This window comes from Hylaeus volcanicus, chromosome 8 (assembly GCF_026283585.1).
Source record: "Hylaeus volcanicus isolate JK05 chromosome 8, UHH_iyHylVolc1.0_haploid, whole genome shotgun sequence".
NCBI classification, from domain to species: Eukaryota; Metazoa; Arthropoda; class Insecta; order Hymenoptera; family Colletidae; genus Hylaeus; species Hylaeus volcanicus.
The window spans coordinates 4,757,290-4,774,174 of record NC_071983.1 but is presented as its reverse complement, the minus strand read 5'-3'; the positions used below and the strand labels follow the sequence as shown (position 1 = coordinate 4,774,174).

At 45.4% G+C, this 16,885-nt stretch overlaps 1 protein-coding gene across 12 annotated transcripts in view; it reads left to right on the top strand.

Moving 5' to 3' along the window:
• LOC128881550 (phosphatase and actin regulator 4) overlaps positions 1-16,885 on the top strand; it is a 225,043-nt gene that overhangs the window by 83,714 nt on the left and 124,444 nt on the right. For 11 of the 12 annotated variants that reach the window (XM_054132705.1, XM_054132709.1, XM_054132710.1 and 8 more), the window contains 3 exons: positions 543-707; positions 892-990; positions 4,057-4,377. In XM_054132705.1, coding sequence (XP_053988680.1) covers positions 543-707; positions 892-990; positions 4,057-4,377 — 585 coding nt within the window. The remainder of the gene's footprint in view (positions 1-542; positions 708-891; positions 991-4,056; positions 4,378-16,885) is intronic. The other variant, XM_054132711.1, reaches the window with a different exon arrangement.

Sequence of the window (16,885 nt, the reverse complement as noted above, 5' to 3'; positions counted from 1 at the left end):
TTTCCTCCTTTTTTTTTTTTTCATCTCCGTTCGCGCGCTGTTGTCGAAAGTTTGTACCCATCGCATCCATCGACACAATTTTATCCGGTTTTCACGCAAACTCGATATCCCGTCGATTTACTTTGAAATGAAGCATCACGGTGGACGGTAATCATATTTCCGTGACTAATTGTTAGTGTCACTGAAACGAAAATGGTAATCGATTCGCTGGGCTGGTAAACGTGGTTTCCGAGGGTTGTTTCATCCCTTGTCGGTAACGCAGGAAGCTGTCCGTTTTCCCTGGAAAACTGGGGAAACGCGGGAAACGTATCCCAAGTCGATAACACGAGTGCAACCGTCGAGGGACTTGCAGTTACTCGTTTTACCAGCGACCGCTGTTCCTCGACGGAACGTGTTACATTGCTGCTTGGTCGAGCAACTTTGTACCTTCCTGGGGTTAACGGCAAAATATAATTTAGGGGCGACCTCTTGTATCGCTAAGATTATAAATTAAATTGACGACTCACTGATACTAATTTGCATTTTTTCTGTTTGATTTACAGCAAAGAAGCAGAATGGGGCGGCTTTGCGGACGAATAGTTTGGGCTCGGGGGCGAGAACGCCACCCCTCGAAAGGAAAAGCAAGTTTTCGGCCCTCGGTAGACTCTTCAAACCGTGGAAGTGGAAACGGAAAAAGAAATCGGACAAGTTCGAGGCCGCCTCCTTGTGTGAGTATAAATATCGACTCAGAATTCGATATTACGTTTAACAATATAATACTCGCTCGCGAACAGACGTATAAGATTGCTATTTTACGTGAAAGTCTTGCGAACACTCGAAGCTAGTTATTTAATGAAATAAATTGAATCGGAGATTCACGTATCGATAACCAGGAGTTTGTCGCGATTGCAGCGCTCGAGAGGAAAATCTCGGTACGAGCCAGCAGAGACGAGTTGGTACAGAAAGGAATCCTGCTGCCAGTGATAAGGTCCACGTCGTTTCCCGAGAATGGTGAGTTTTAACCCTTCGCCGCACGTTATCGTTCATGTGATCCACGTTCGCCGTTCCGATGGGAATCTGGGTTGGCGTTGCGATGTACGGCCAGCTATTCCTGGGATTTTCCAATTCAGTTTGACGGTTCGAACCGTTGTATTCTAGGCGCTTTCGATCTGCGCGTGTCAGAGTATTTTTAAACAGGTGACATTAATTACCCTTTGCAAATTTAGAAAGGTTAGCATGCTTTCGCCGTCGGTCTCTGCACGATAACCGGCGTAAAATCTGATCTGATAAATTGATCGACATCGAGTCGTTTGAGCGTTACACTTCCAATTTAGCTTTTCCAGTTTACTAAGCTGGAACGAAATTTATATCGCTCGAAGTATACTTATCCTCGTTTTCGTGGGAATTCTGTTCCTTGCTTCATTAACCGGGGAAACCACAAGTTCCAAAGAAACGGTCGCTTTATGCTAGGTTGTTAGATTGTCTATAACAAGGTGCGATATAATTTTCCTACCTACAGCACACGTTTCTAAACCCATAGAATTATGCTATCTATTTGTACAGTTTGTGTCACCCTTTCCCAATTATTTTCGTTCTTTTGATTTTCAATTTTTCCTCGGTTTTATTACTCGTTCAAGGCTTGTGACCCTTCTGTTTTGAAAATTCAACATAGATAATATATCTCTTTTTCGAACCTATTACCGGTCTTCGAAACCCACGAACCGCCGTGTTCGTGAATTTCCGCGAATCGGGTGGGTTGCTTCCGGTTTTGCACGCGTGTAAATTGTCCAGCCCATCGGCTGAACAGGAAATAAGAATCCACGATCTCTGGATTGAAACGAGGCACGGAGGGCAAGGGCCAAGAGAGCTTGGCAACGCGTGGAAGAATGTAATTAGGTTTCGTGGTCGTTATCGTCCAGACACGAGTACAATTTCCGGAACCGCGGGACATCTCGCGTTGGAGACGAGTCCAATCTCGAAGAAGCGTCGCTGGTTCGTAAATGAGAAGCAAATACGAGTAATCGATTGTCGAGATAAAAATGTGCCACGTTTTATTTCACGATAGGAGCATTAAAATACCTGCAATTGTGGAGTGAAAGTACTACCGATCCCTTTCTCTTTCTTCATTGAAACCGTGGTTGTTAGAAATTGTCGCTAGATGGCTGAGTGTCTAAGCTGTTACAAAGCAAATAAAAATCTATTGTGATATACATAAATTACATTTACGATGAAATCTCGGTTCGTCTAATTTTTCGACTACGTTTGTCTGCGATACTTTTACTCTGGCAATCGTAGCGCTGATCGATTATGCGGCTGAGCAGTTGTTTTACCGTGGGATGATATCGCCACAGCCATTCTTACCGACGCAACTGATAAGATAAGCCGTCGCAGTTTATGTTTCTGCTTCTAAACGTGGTTATATACCGCCATCGTTGCGGTTAAACTTCCTGTAAAATTTTAGCGTGCACAGGCTGCTCGTAAAAGCTGTGGCGGAGCTTATCAATCGTGGTTATTTTATACGTAACAGGTAATTCTTCGGAAACGACTGGAGCGTTTATCTCAGCCCTTAAAAACACATGGGAATATTTTCGATAAAGTTTCCTCTCCAAACATCTTTGTAGAACTCCCATAACATGCTTTTCTAAAAAGAAATGCGTCAAATACTTATTAACGCTTTGCAGCCTCTGGCTAATTGCGTCCATGGTTGAGGGATTAGCGTTAAGGGGCGGGATAAAACACTGTCTGTTGTTCCGCGAAGGCTCCCTTGTTTCGAGAATAACGCGCAAGTTGCTTTGCGTGGAACGTAATTACGAAAGTGGATCTAAAACGTTCCTCTCGGTTCTTCGTGCGACTCGAGTTGGCTACGTTGATTAATAGATTCCCGCCACTTCGCGCAACAATGCCCGTTGAACGTATCTTCTGTCAAAGAACCTGTATCGAGTTTGAAACTCTTCAGTAGCTTCCACCATTATTCATATTTCCGTTCCTGGGAAGAACGTTCGAGTTTGAAACACGGTGTTTCCCGAGCGGTACAGGTCGAAATCTGTGATTAATTATACACCGCGTAAATGGACAGAGCCGTTTCGAGAGAAGACACTGAAGCGGTGACGAACTCGGGGTTCTACATCCAAAACAACTACGTCTACGAGTAAAAGCGACCCATCTAATATAGTTGATAAGAGAAAGCTTCGTTACTAATATTAAAAGCTACGCTAATACCCCCGAAATATGTATGTTTCCTTTAACTGCGTGCTTAAGTATTCCAAAAGAGCTAGGTTAAATAGACTAACACGATGGTTCTCTAGTCAGTTCATGTATAATCCCACTATCTCTTACCTCTTTCGAATAACTGTAACTACTAATCCCCCGATCTACATCGAATAACTCTATGTAACTCTTTTCTCGTACAAAATGTCCTGTAATCTCTTCCATCAAGCTGAGAAATTAAAGCAACCGAGGGAAGAACATCGCAGATTCGTAACACACGATACACATCGGTTGGGACGCCGTAAGAGTAACGATCACTGCAATGAAAATCAGCGATTAATAAACCAGCTTCTCGCCACGCTCGCAAGACCAGTCAACGAAATAACGCGATGCCCAGCCACGTTAGACTAACATTCCCAGGTCCAGTCGAGGGCCCGTAGAAAAACACTCGAGCGTGGCACGAGTCCACTTTTCGATACACAGACTCGATCGATTCGCAAACGTCCATCGACGAATTCGGCCGTTCGATCGACCCGTCGTTCTCATCGTTCGAACAGGTGCGCGAGATCGTCTGTCCTGGCGATGGCACCTGTTCGCGTAGAATCTCATCTATTTGCTGAAACGCCACTCGTTCCCTCATTGATCGAACAAATAAGCAAACGAAACCGAGGCATCGAGGTTGCGCAACACGGCGGAGCCTAGACCCCTCTCGAAGAGCGGATCAGCGGCACACACGCGTTCGTTCACGGGCGAAAACGGGTCGAAAAACGTTGTAGACGCCTGCCAAACCGACGTAGAACAGTCCCAGGCGTTCGTCTGCGTAGATTGTAGTAATCCAACTAACCTGGACCGTGCGCTGCCCGGTTTCAGAGACGATCGGCGACTCGACGGACGGCCAGAAACCGCCTACGCCGCAACAGACGCACCAACAGCAGCACCAACAGCAGCAACAGCAGCAACCGGCAGGCGAGGGGGCAGGTACCGGCGGTGGTGGCACCCCGGCAACAACACCCACGTCCGCCGGTACCGTCCAGCAATCCCAACAATCCCAGCAAGTACCCTCGGCCACGCCGACCCCGACGACTGCCAATCCGCATTCTACAGGACCGCCCAGCGATCAACCCTCGCCGCATCTCTCGCCCCTTTATCCGGGGATCCCGCAACCCGGACAGCCCAACGGCAGCACGCAAGGTAAGATGCAAACAACGATACGATATACAGCCACGAAATTCACGGCGTGATAGAGCCCGATTAGACCTGGATGGCGTGATCGGACCCATGGGTTGAGGATCGTGCTGGAGGAACGTATCTCGGTTTAATTGCGACTATGCCGAGTGCCTAACATTGATATTTTGGTAGAGATTAAATTCTCAAGAATTCTCTCGTAGGCAAACAAGTCAATTTCTTCGTAAAAATTGAGTCATTTCGAGATGTTCGACGCGGATCCAATTACCTGGTAGTTGCAGCGTTAAGCCAGTCCCCGTTTAGGAAGTTGATCGTATCGGAGCAAAGTTGCGAAAGAGGGAAGACTTAACGAGGAAATTATAGCCTAGTACGCGCTACAATATCTAATAGCGACGCGCACAATGGCGCGAGCACAGGCGTTGACCCAATTACCGGAAATCACGTGTTGGAGGCGGTATTAATGGGCTACCGAGAGTATGATCGTGGTACGTTGCGCTATGTGACGACCGCTTAAATTTCTCATGGAATCTCCGCCTTGGCCATCCGAATCGCGTAGTAATCCCATCAACGTTAACTCATTCTTGGTCAATTAATAACAAATGTCGGGTCGCGTTCCCCGCGTTTGAGACGGGGCTGTATATGTATATATATATGTATATACATAAAATGGATGATGATGAAGAACGCAATCCGACATAGGGTACAAGAGTAAATAACAAAGGGTTCCTTTTCTGGAGAATCGATTTTAAAAAATTTTGGGATACCTGCCTTTACTGGACGTGTCTGACCATTACTCGCTGTTTCTACTTGTATTCTCTGTTCTCCATAGATCTTACCGTCGTCTACATGTATACACAGACCTATCCATTCGATATTACACAGCTGTCGATATTTACATGTATAATCGCAAGTAGAAGCACCGAATCATGGTGGACTGGAAAATAATGTCGTTTTAAATACTTGTTGCGAATTTGTTTGAATTCAATCTAAAAGAAACGACATTACTTTCCAATCTACTTAATGTTTTATTTCCATCGTGCCGAAACAATTTGAAAACGAAAAAGTAAACAACCTCTCCTTCGTTCTATTAAATTTATTTTCACGTCCCAAAACAACGTCAAAATTTCCACTCGAAATTCGTGAGCCCACATCGGTGTCCAGTGTCACGCGATATCGAGTTCGTAAATCCACCTAATCGAGGAACAACCCTCGACCTTTCGCGCCGCTTTTTCACCCCTTTCTCGTGCCCCGTATCTCGACCATTGTCCAAGGCTATCGGGTTTCACTCGCGGTTTAAACCGAAGCCGTAAAACGACGTTTATCATGCGAACGCGTAACGCGATATCGCAAAGGCGGGATTCGATCGCAGGCCGCAACCTCGATTTCGCATAGTTTCGCGGATTTCTAGCGATTCGACGAAAATTCCGTCGTTCGTTTTCGCGATGTCCGCCAGCGCGAATCGTGTCTAGCACGCGAATACTCTAGGCGCGAACTACCTGTTGCGCTTCGCGAATTTATTCGACAGGATTCGTGAGTTAGGCGAATACCTTGAACACTCCTGTTCGTCCGAGGCGTTTGTCTTGATGACATGGTCGATGTTTTGGTTTGCGGTAGGAACCATAGACGTACCGATTTTTTTTTTATGTCGATAGAAAATTCGTAGATTACAATTTTTCTTTGCAAAAGCAATGGTAAATTTTGTTCTTGGTAACGGCAGAAGACATATATTTAATATAGTTAATTATCAAAAACGAGGATTCTATCAGAATGAAATGAAATTAAATTCAATCGTAAGTAAATGTGGTAAACCCTTCTGACATTCAATTAAAATTAAATCAACGATAATTGTGACACATTCCCGTGCGAAAATTGCGTCAATGGTCCCTATAAGGTGTCGCAACGTCGAGTGGTGTAATGGCGCAACTGCAGTTCGCAGATTATGTGACACGACATACTCGCGAGCGTGTTGCCGTCGAATAATGCGCTGCCAGCGTCTGCTTCCAGTGGCGGTGACTCGTCGAGTCACTGTTAGGTCGTTAATTTCGCGGGGAACTCGAGGAAAGAGCTCTCCCTACAAATTTGCATGTGTTTCGTTTGAAGCTTCTCTGTTTTATTTCCATTCTTGTTTGGAGGGTGGTAAAACGTTTAAACGTCGAGCGAGACTTTTCACTGGAGGCGAACTATTATTTTAGCGTACGACACGGACTAATCTGTACTCGTTACGGTAATTACGATGTTGCGGATGTCGATAGAAAATGTTATTTAGGAAGCATCGACGAATCGATGAAAACTCCTCGATATCTCTAGATCGAAATTTAATACCTGCAGCGCTTAGGGTAGCAGTTCATCAGATTTCAGCATCGATCTGAGGGACGTTTCACCAGGCCCTTTTCGGTTCTTGGCTAAACACGGAAAAGACGAGAAACGGCAGGGGGGGGTGAATTATGCGGCCGTGATGGAAGCTGTGGGACGGAAAGGGTGCAAACAGAGGATAAAACGTCGTACAGACCTGGGGGCTGAGTTGGTGTATGCTTCTCGTCTGTCTCGCAGCAAGAACCATGGAAGCCAACGACGATCGATACGCTTCTCTGCGTACATCGCGAGTTGAGGAGCCTACCAGCCAACTCTCTGTCTCTCTCCCGAACTCTCTACTTTTCCGCTCGTCTCTCTTTTTTTCATCTCTATCCGTTCGTTTAACCCGTTCTTCCTCCATTCGGGGGAGAAACGCTCGTTTGAAAGGATCCAAAAAAAAAAAACCAGTCGGTGATGCGAGGTAGACGCAGTTCCACGCACTAAATGTTTACAACACCTGAAGTTCAAAGACCACTTTGTTTATTCGCCCTCTGGCTAGCTAGGTCAACGGCATCCTCGATTAGGACGTCTATCGGAAAGTCACACAGGTTTCGCTTTAACTCCTCTTCGTCGTTAGGGACGGGAGATGGAGATTTCGGCGCCGGAAAGCATCAAAATCACCATTAACGCTGCGCGGTGTCGACGACGTGGCTGAAGGATCTTGGGGTTAAGGAAATTGTTCGGAATCTGGCGAAGGGAAGACGAACTCGTAACGAGACCCCGCTCGACTAACCCCCGAATGTTCGGGGGAGATGTTTATTACAGAGTTCGGAACGCGTGTTTGAAGAAAGTATTTGTTATTCCGCGCCATTGAGTGTTTGCTCTGCGAGACAAATTGAGGGGATGTATTTAATGGGGAATTATGGAGATTCCGCTTGGGATATTGTGCAGACGCTCTGTGTTCCTATCAATCTTTCCAACCGTCGCCCTTTTCAATTTCATATTCAACGCGGAGGTATATAAAAATGGTGTTTCCTCGATTATAATTATTCCGGAGGGGCTCCAAGTTGCATTGAAGTCTTCGAAAATTAAAATAACGGGAATTTTAATCGATACGAGACTCAGTCGCGTCCTAGGATCGTTACCAACGCATTTCCTCGAGGGAATAATTCTAACGAAGAAAGTATTGTTTTCTATCTCGCGAAAAACACGAGCTGTCTGCAACTGATACAGAGTTAACGCATTTTCTGGTCGACGAGGCCCAAATTCAACGAAGCAGGAGGATACCACGTGCAGGGGCATCCTAGAGTCACGTTGGCATGCATATTTCAGCTGGCTCGTTGTTTCCTCTCGCACGTACGTACGTACGGAACAACGAGGGTGCAACGGAGGGTGAGGGCGAAAAGGGTGCGCGCGGAGAAGCCTGGGTCGATATTGACGCAGGCCCGTCGCGAAACCTTACGCCGACGTCGACGACGAAATTCAGGCGATCCAGGAATTCGTTTGATCGCTCGTGCGGAAGCATGTGCGCCTCTCGTTTAATACATCTTTGTGTATAATTTAAGCAATTGGCTTTAGGTGGACGCCTATAATCCCTATGAATTTCCTCCCGGTTAATTGAATTTCGGCCCCGCTGGGCGAACCGCGATCACAGACGTCTATTTATTAATATTTTCGGAGAGTTTCTCCTTCGTGCACACGGGGTTGTTCAACCACAACTTACCTGTACGTATTCCTTTCAAGTACGGCTTGCACGCGTGTATTGTAATTTATTCCTTTAAATAAATTTTTGCAGTTTCCTTTCCACGGTTTTCGGTGGACTTTCAAAGGGCTCCGCGATACGGAAGAGGTTAAAAACCCCTCGCGCACAGTCACGATAAAAAGGTTGAATATAAAGAGCAGAGATTTGAATTTTCCTCAAATTTCGAATATACAGTGGGATTCTTATTTACACAAAGCAAGTTGCGTAGTTCGCAGGGAACAAATTTATTTAAAGTTCGGTAAAATTGAGAATCTTCTGAAAACATTCTGTGAGATTTTCATAAAAATTCTCCTATTCGTGTTAAACTTAGAGGTACCGTCGTGTTAACCATTCATACCATAACTCGTATTAGGCATTCGCTCCGCTGCTATCAGACGCGATATCAGTTACAGAGCAACGAGCCACATAAAACTGTCTCGCACGTGCACCCAAGAGCACGAAATATTTTTCATTTTACGTTTTAACGTACCCTTGCTCGATGCGCCGGCCGAATCAATAACGCAATATTCGTCTGACAAAATGAATCCTGCCTGCCAGACTTTCGTTTTCAGCCGTATCTCGTCGCGGCGAGTTTCACGGTGGTCCAGACACGGCGATGCATTAATAAAAATGGCCGTGATCTATGAGGATCCCGCGAATTCGCTTCGCGGAACTTTGAAAAATCTTGGGTAGTTTGTAGTCGGTTCGATCTTCTGAATCGACGAAACCCTGTAACGATAATAATTCCATTAACTTTAGTCTCGGTTAAATGATTTATGAAATGGGATACAGTGAAATTTCGGCAAGGTTTAGACGGACTTGAATCATTCATCAACTCGCGACGTACACGCGTAAATATACATGAACGCGAATCATGTTTGACTCGGCACGAGGGACGAATTTAGAGAAATAACGTTCAGCGAGATTACGTTCGCGCACCTTGTCGCCCCCTTGCGGTCTTGACCTACGACCCGCGGTTGAATTTCAGGGGATTTTATGGGTTTCCTCGCGGAACTCGAGCCACGCCATTTCTCGACATTTCATAAGCCTGTGCCCAGCCATGTCGGATTTTCACGTTCGCTTTAATGGAGTAATTTCCCGGAGCCTCGACGTAACGTGCCCAGTCAGGATTGTCATTCCTGGCAATACGGTGCCCATCGCTCGCCTAAACCGCTGCCACCGTGTATGTCCCTGAATTCTTGAACGCGACAGACACGGTTGAGTCTCGTAGCTGCTACGAGTAAATTTTTTAATTATCTACTGTTGCATTTACGGCCATTTATACATAGGTGTTCTCGAATGATTAATGCATGCATTTTATCTCATCGTAAACAAGAATAAATAAATATCAGAGTGAACGGATTACTCCAGAGTCCATGAAAAATATTATTTCTGCAAGCGTGTAACCAGCGGATTCTGTGTAGAAAACGTGATTGAATCAGGGAGGTACTAGCGACGCAACAGCATCGACCTGTTATTTTTTCCCCTCGATTCATATTGCCTCGGGGTCCAGGCAATCCTCCCAACGAGGTAGCGAATATCCCCGATAGATCGGCGAGCACCATCGTTCGTGTCTCGCGATCTTTATCCCCTATCTCCGGATTAAAAAAAAAAAAAGAGATAGTATATGCATTCGTCGCTGCGAGGTAAAATCCAGGCCGCGGGTCTGCGGCGCCGACGCTGTTACTTCGTTAAATCAACGCTTCACAAAACGATCTCTGTGTATGTGCGTACGTTGGTCCGATTGAACAGACCACTCCGCAGAGAGCAGCAGCCAGGGGCTCGAATTCACGCCAAGTGTCTTTCAGCTTCCGTTAGCGCGGCCGCGGTTATTTTGAAGGAAAAGAGTTTAATCGGCCGCCGTTGCGGTGGCTTGAATTCGCTCCAATTTAATCCTTTCGGAAGGAAATATTAATTTGCGAAACATCCAAGCCACTCGGCGTTCCTTACGCTCTTATTCGATGTGCAAGCTCGCTAATCGAATAAAAATAAACACGAACGTGCTAACTCTACTCTAACTACGCAGACGTTACGAAAGGGTGAACTCGAGACAACCGAAACAGCAGACTTTCTAAAACTCGAACCGTTCCTAGTCAAAATTCACGAATTCCAGAATAGAATTACGTCCCCTTCGGTCGTGGAGCTGCGGTTCTCGACTTTCCACCTCGAAGCTCGGGCGAATTACAATTCCTAGATCCGAGTCCCATTAGAAATGCATTTCTGGTGAGTCGTGCTGAAGTTTCACGGATTATCCGGACCGTGGCAGGAACTCTTTCGTCCCTCGGGAGCGCGGTACCAGTAGATTCCTGCATTTCATCGGCGGGCGTAGATCCGCGTCGCCTCCAGCTTACGATATTTCACAAAGAGCCTATAAAACGCGTATTTCACGGTGACTGGTCATCCCATCCAGGCACCACGCTTCGATTCCCGCGAGAATTTTATGAAATTACGATGAATAACGTCAAAGTGTGCCCATTCACCGTCCCTAATTTATCAAGATAATCGAAATGGCGGAAATTAGTGGTTCCGGGCGAGTATTCATTCCAGATTTCGATTCGTATCAAAATCTTTTCATATTTTATTCCATGTTTGGATACTCAAACGCTTGGACGCTCAAAGTGTGCTAATCTTAAAAAATATTGTATACCCTAAGCTTTCGAAATCACTCCGCCCAAGAATACTCTATACCGTATCGAATGCGTCTCCTTTCGATCGACTTTTAAAACTCACCCCCAAAGCGTTATACGCTGCGAACTTTCTTGGCAATTGGCAAGGCGGAAACTTGCACCGATTCGGGGGGATGTCGTTAGATCGGTATCCTCGAGCAACGAAACTGGGAGATTAAGAAGGCTCGCGGCAACGGGGAGGAAAGTAGAAAGCACGCGCCTGGAACTTGCTCCCCAGTCGTCCCCGCGATTCTATCGTTGAATCGTCGCAACTCGTGGCGAACACTCTCCAGAATTTTCCGCTGCGAGGAAGTTTTGGCTGGTTTTGTCCGCCGAGGATTCTTTGGATGCTGCTAATGCGCACGAAGTGGGGAAGAAGTGAACGAGATCGGGTATTAAGTATTTCCCAACGAGAATGTTCGGTTTGCTACGATTTCCAGTTAACAAAACAGTCGAGTCTGGAACAGGATTGGTGTCCTCGTTTGCTATTTCTTCTGTAGCGTTTAAGAAAAAGGGGAGGTTTTTCCTTAGACGTATTTGTTTCATGAGTGATTTCTTCTCGATCGGTTTATGTCATAGTGCGTGCCATAGTCAAGCATAAACTTCCTTACGTTGTTTCTCATGTTCGACTCAAATTTTATACCACGGGTCTCAGGCGTTGTTATAGGCTAAAGGGTTAAACTCGAGCAACGTCTCGAGCACGGTGACACCCTCGGGAGAAACTCCAAGTCGAAAAACAGTTCGATTATCGTCTGTCGTAATTACGTCCGATAATTGCCGTGGATGCATCGAGCGCAAATAACCGTTTCACGCTTCAGTTCAAAACACTTCACCAATTAAATGAAATTTCAACTTTGGGAGCAAAATCATGTTTCCGATAAATTACAACGTTTGTTCTGCGCTTGACACTTCCATACAAAAAAAAGGTTCCAAAATTAATTGGCATTTCGCGCAGTTTTTGCTTGCGTTGAAACATATATAAATAGCGATCATTCAGCGGCCGTGTTACGACTCGCGAGCCACGCCATGGCCTCTGATTTGCGCTGTGAGAACGACAAAAGCATTTCTACGGAAGGCAATGAACGATTCGTGAAAGTGACGTGTAAAATTGTCGCCCGGGGTCTGGGGTCGCCATAATCGCGATCGAAGCGCCCAGTTCCACAGAATTCGTCGCGTTCCCGGTTGCCAAAGAATGATTAACGCTCCTGGAGTTAGTTGAACGTAATTCCCTGTGGACGTGTCTCTCTTGCACCTGTCCAGTCTTTTCAAGCCTCTGCGAAATTTCGCAAAAACTCAACGCTTTACTTTTGCTTTCACCAAAAAGTATAAATTGCTTCTTTGTTTATTAAAAATGATTTCGTTTGCAAAGAGGTGCAGGGTCGATGGAACTCTCTGCAGAAGTGAAAATTGAAATCGAAATGAATAGTTTCAAAGGTATTCAGAGCGCAACCGCTAACGAAAAGATTTCATTTAATTCGCATTTCTATTCGATTATGAACGTTACGGTCTCCGCCATTCAAACGATCCGTGCTACCCGCGGCAGATGAATTAAAGATCTGAAAACTAAAAGCAGTCTCTGGTCGCAATATTGACGTAAATGTTGTTCCATTGGGGATCGGGGAAAGTAGGCAGAACTGAGCGAAGCCGAGGGACATTGAATGAAAGATGAGGGTTATTGACGTCGACAGTCTAGGTCTGTCTTTCTTCGAGCATGCAGTCTGTTTCGAGATTTCTGAATTGAATAGACACGCTCTTTTATCATTATTTTTCCTTGTTACCACTCCACTTCACCCTGTTTCCTCTTTATTTCGTAAAATTAGGTCTAGCACGATATTAATTATTATTTCAAGAGTTTTAACATTTTCTGCTTGGACGAGTATATTTCGTTGCGATAATTATAGTACCAAGTATTCTGAGAGTTCCCACAGGGGATCAGAGAAGGGTGCGAAGGAAGCTCTACACCCGCAGATTTCAACCCCAAGTGCCACAATCCTATAGAGTCTGCCCTTTGCTCCCCGAATCCTTTGTAAACCCGATTTTTCTGCGGTTGTAAAATCGATCGCCGGCTAGAAGCTCTAAAATCGTAATCTTCAGCCCCAAGTACCACAACCCCATAGAACTGTCACCCTTAAAACGTGAAACCAGTCGTCTCGTCCAGTTTTTGCCCCTGGCCACCGAACGAAGAGCAAAGAAACGATAGTTTCCTGGAACTTATAAAAGCCCAAATCTGTTGTAAAATCATATCAAAATTAAAATTCTTCGCAGTGTCTCGATTCTCCGAAGCTCGCTCTATATACATTTTAATTCGCGAAGAGAGTCGCGTTATCCATGTGGGAATGACATATAAATGTTAATTTCGAAAGAATGCGAATTAATCCGAAGTCACGTTCCGTAGTCGAAACAAAGAAAATTATACGTCTAGGGGATTTCCCGAGAGAGCCCTTGTAAGATCAGCTGGGCTGTGCTGAAACTCGTTATAAGTTTAATACGGTAGAATACATATGTAACGTTTTAGCTTCTTCGAAGCAAGCACAGTATCCATAATTCCTTAAAAATAGAACAGCATTCGCAGATGGTTGGTACAGGGGCGTGACACGGAGTATCAAGGTGGCAGGTCGAGCCGGAATCCCGCGAATTCTGTCGGCTCGGTTGATGAACCAAGGGAGCCTAACCGCGGGGGAACCACGCGCAGACGAGGATGACGACCTTCCAAACCGCAGGTCGTGACCGCGAGGACCGTCCTTGCAGGTCGATAAAATTCTATCGCAGCGATTCTCGAAGCGTTCGCGTGACACGCGGTGACCCGAATTCCGTGAACGAGCTTTTCTCGCTCGAGGCGAGTTATCGACGAGAGGGAAGCCTGACGCCAAGCCTAGCGTCGAAGAACCCGCCACTTCTTTCGCGAAGTTTTTCTCTACTTAGACAGGTAACTTGGCGAAAAAAGCATCGACGCAGCCGTTGCACCGCGAGCGGACGGCCTCAAACTTCCCCGAAGCAACGTGTTTATCCTCCCACGCTTTTGGCCTTTTGAGAGAGGCCGATGCCTCTCGAGGGTTACGAAGTTCGATGCCCTCAACCCTAGAATTACTTCTCTCGAATCCTGAGATCATTGAAACTCCTTTCGAACTGGAAGTTTATCAGGTCGAGGTAGACGGCATCTTTAGTATCCGTGAAAGGAGAGTAACTGTATTCATTTCTAATAAGAATAATAACCATACTTAAGAGAAACGATAAAATTATCAAGACGACAAGTATCTTCGTCTACGAGAAGAACCCATGGAGCATTTCATCGATCCCTTTATGGCCGTCGAGGAGTCGGACGCTTCGTCGGTATTTATTAAGTACCAGGCTTTGGACCGTTTTCGTACTTTATCGCAGCAACAGGGGTATTTGTGTCTAATTTAAAGACGACCTAAATTTCCCTACCTCGGTAACTGGGACTCGGGGTGGTACCGCAAATATCCACGGGATGTACGACCTACTGCCAGGTGTTGCATGGAGATTCGACCATTTTATCGACAGGAATTCATTTATTTAATTGATCGACAGACTCGAGTGTCAAAAATTAATCGAACAGAGCCGTATTGTTCATCCGAACTGCGTGACTCGAAGTCCAGGATTTCTGAAGCTTCGCTCCTATTTTGTGGAACATCCTGTATCCAAAGTGCACGTGCGCACAGACAGTAAAGTTAGAAGTTTCGATCCTCTCGCGATGAATACGTCACCCGACTCTGACGTAATTGTCACAGGCCTTTAATAGAGTTTGCAATGTTTAATAGGATAATTCTTTCAGGGCACCTCTGCCAGTGACAAAGTCCCCTTTCACTGCGATGGCAAATGCCACTTATCCTTCGTTTAAATAGTTTGATGTGGCGGTCGAGTTAGCCTTTGATTTTTTTGACAGCGCAGAAGCAAAGGTCTTCTTCGGGAGATAGACTTCCTCTGTTAAAATTCTGAAGGCACGCGCTCCATCGATAAAAACATGCTATTTCGAGTCCAAGGCACGTTCAGCTTTCTCGAATCCAGCGAGATCGATAATTCTTAAGCGATTACTCTCGAGTTTGCTTGGAAAACGGTCGGCGCAGCTCGAAAGAATCAAACCCGACAGTCTTTTCTCCCCCTTCTTTTTTTCTTTTAATCGCGTCGACCAGACCGGAGCGTCGATAGCTCAGTCGTTCTCGCTTCGCCAACAAATTGGAAATCGATATCCATATGCTTCTGCCGCGGAAACCCGCGGAATCCGCTTTTCGCGGGAAACTGAACCGGAGAGCTGTGAAAAAATGGCTCTTGATGAAATTTGAATCTACCGATCGAAATCTTTTTTACAATGCTACTCCACTACTGTCGGTCAGTATTTCCTGTCGAGTGATATCACGCCTAGCGTACAACTAAAGTATCATTATATAATTAAGATATATAAAAAATATAAGTAAAATGTATGTTTCCTAAATGAATGACATCGATTCTTAAAATTCTCTAACGCAAAAACGAATACGAAAGCAAGCGTATGCGAGCTGCCTGGAGAGATACCAGTTCTATAGTCTGTAGCAATCGAACGGTTTCTTTACACTTCCAACCATTTTGCATTCCGATTTTCCGTTGCTCCTGTCCCCGCTGCATGCAATCATAAACGTAAACGCGGCGTGTATTCGTGCGACCTGGATCGCTGCTATTTTCTACCAGCATCGACGTAATATGCGGGGGTGTGCGATGATCCCACGGTGCGTCGCAGTTGCATTATCCTTTGAGACGACGAGGACTTAAGTCGTTTTCGCACGCGGCGTAACGACCTATCAACTGGAAAACGGGGCGGGGGAATGCACATGCAATTCGCGATGCAGGTAACGGTTCCGCGATGCACGTGGTGTGTATTATCTTATGGAAAGCAGCGGGAATGTTAGCGGCCGCTTCGAAGCCAGAGGTTAGCCGCGTTTAACCCTTTGGTTTTCATATTATTTTTACTTTTTCCGCGTGTTAGTTTTCGTTCTCACGTCCATCGTAAATGCAACGAATCCCCAGTCTGTTAGTCACTGACTAATGCCATTCAAATTGTGATTAAACACGAAGACTATAATTGCAAACTCGTCAGACGTAAAGCGAAACCACAAGAAAAGACAGCGGGTTTTGTTAGCGTACGGGTGGATTAATGGCTTCATTTCGTCCAGCATTTTTGCTCGACGTTGGAAACGGTGTTCTTTTAGCGTCAGTCGCGATGAAACTAACCCATTGAAAATAATTCCGTCCAGAGCCGGGTTTCAATTGTCACAGACAGCACAGGACCGCGACAATTATACGGTGTGCAGCTCTATTTTTTTCAACGATCGCTCACCTGGATTGCACGAATGGGAAGGGAAAACCGCACGACGAACGGACAGCAATTAAAATTCGTTTTAGTATTTACCGCCAGAAACAATTAACGACGCCGTGCCTGGCCTGTTCTTCGCGACGCGTACAATTAGAAACGGATGTGAACCCGACAACAGAGAAATTAAGCGCGTTTAATTACAAGCAGAGACTCTTTGGGGAAATCTGAACCTCTAAAATCCAGCGCAACAGCGTTTGATCGGGGTGACAGATATTAATCTTTCGCGAAATGACTTTTCTCTGATTCTTGCGCATCTTTAATTTTGAGATATTCTATATTATTATTTTATTTGTTCTGGTATTTGATATCAGGGGCATGTTGCCCTTATCATAAAATATTATTATTATTATTATTATTATTTTGTACAAACGTGCTGAAGAGATAAACAACTGCTCACTCGTTAAATAAAAAAATTGGAATTAACGAACGAAACGTTCCGCGAGGTATAAT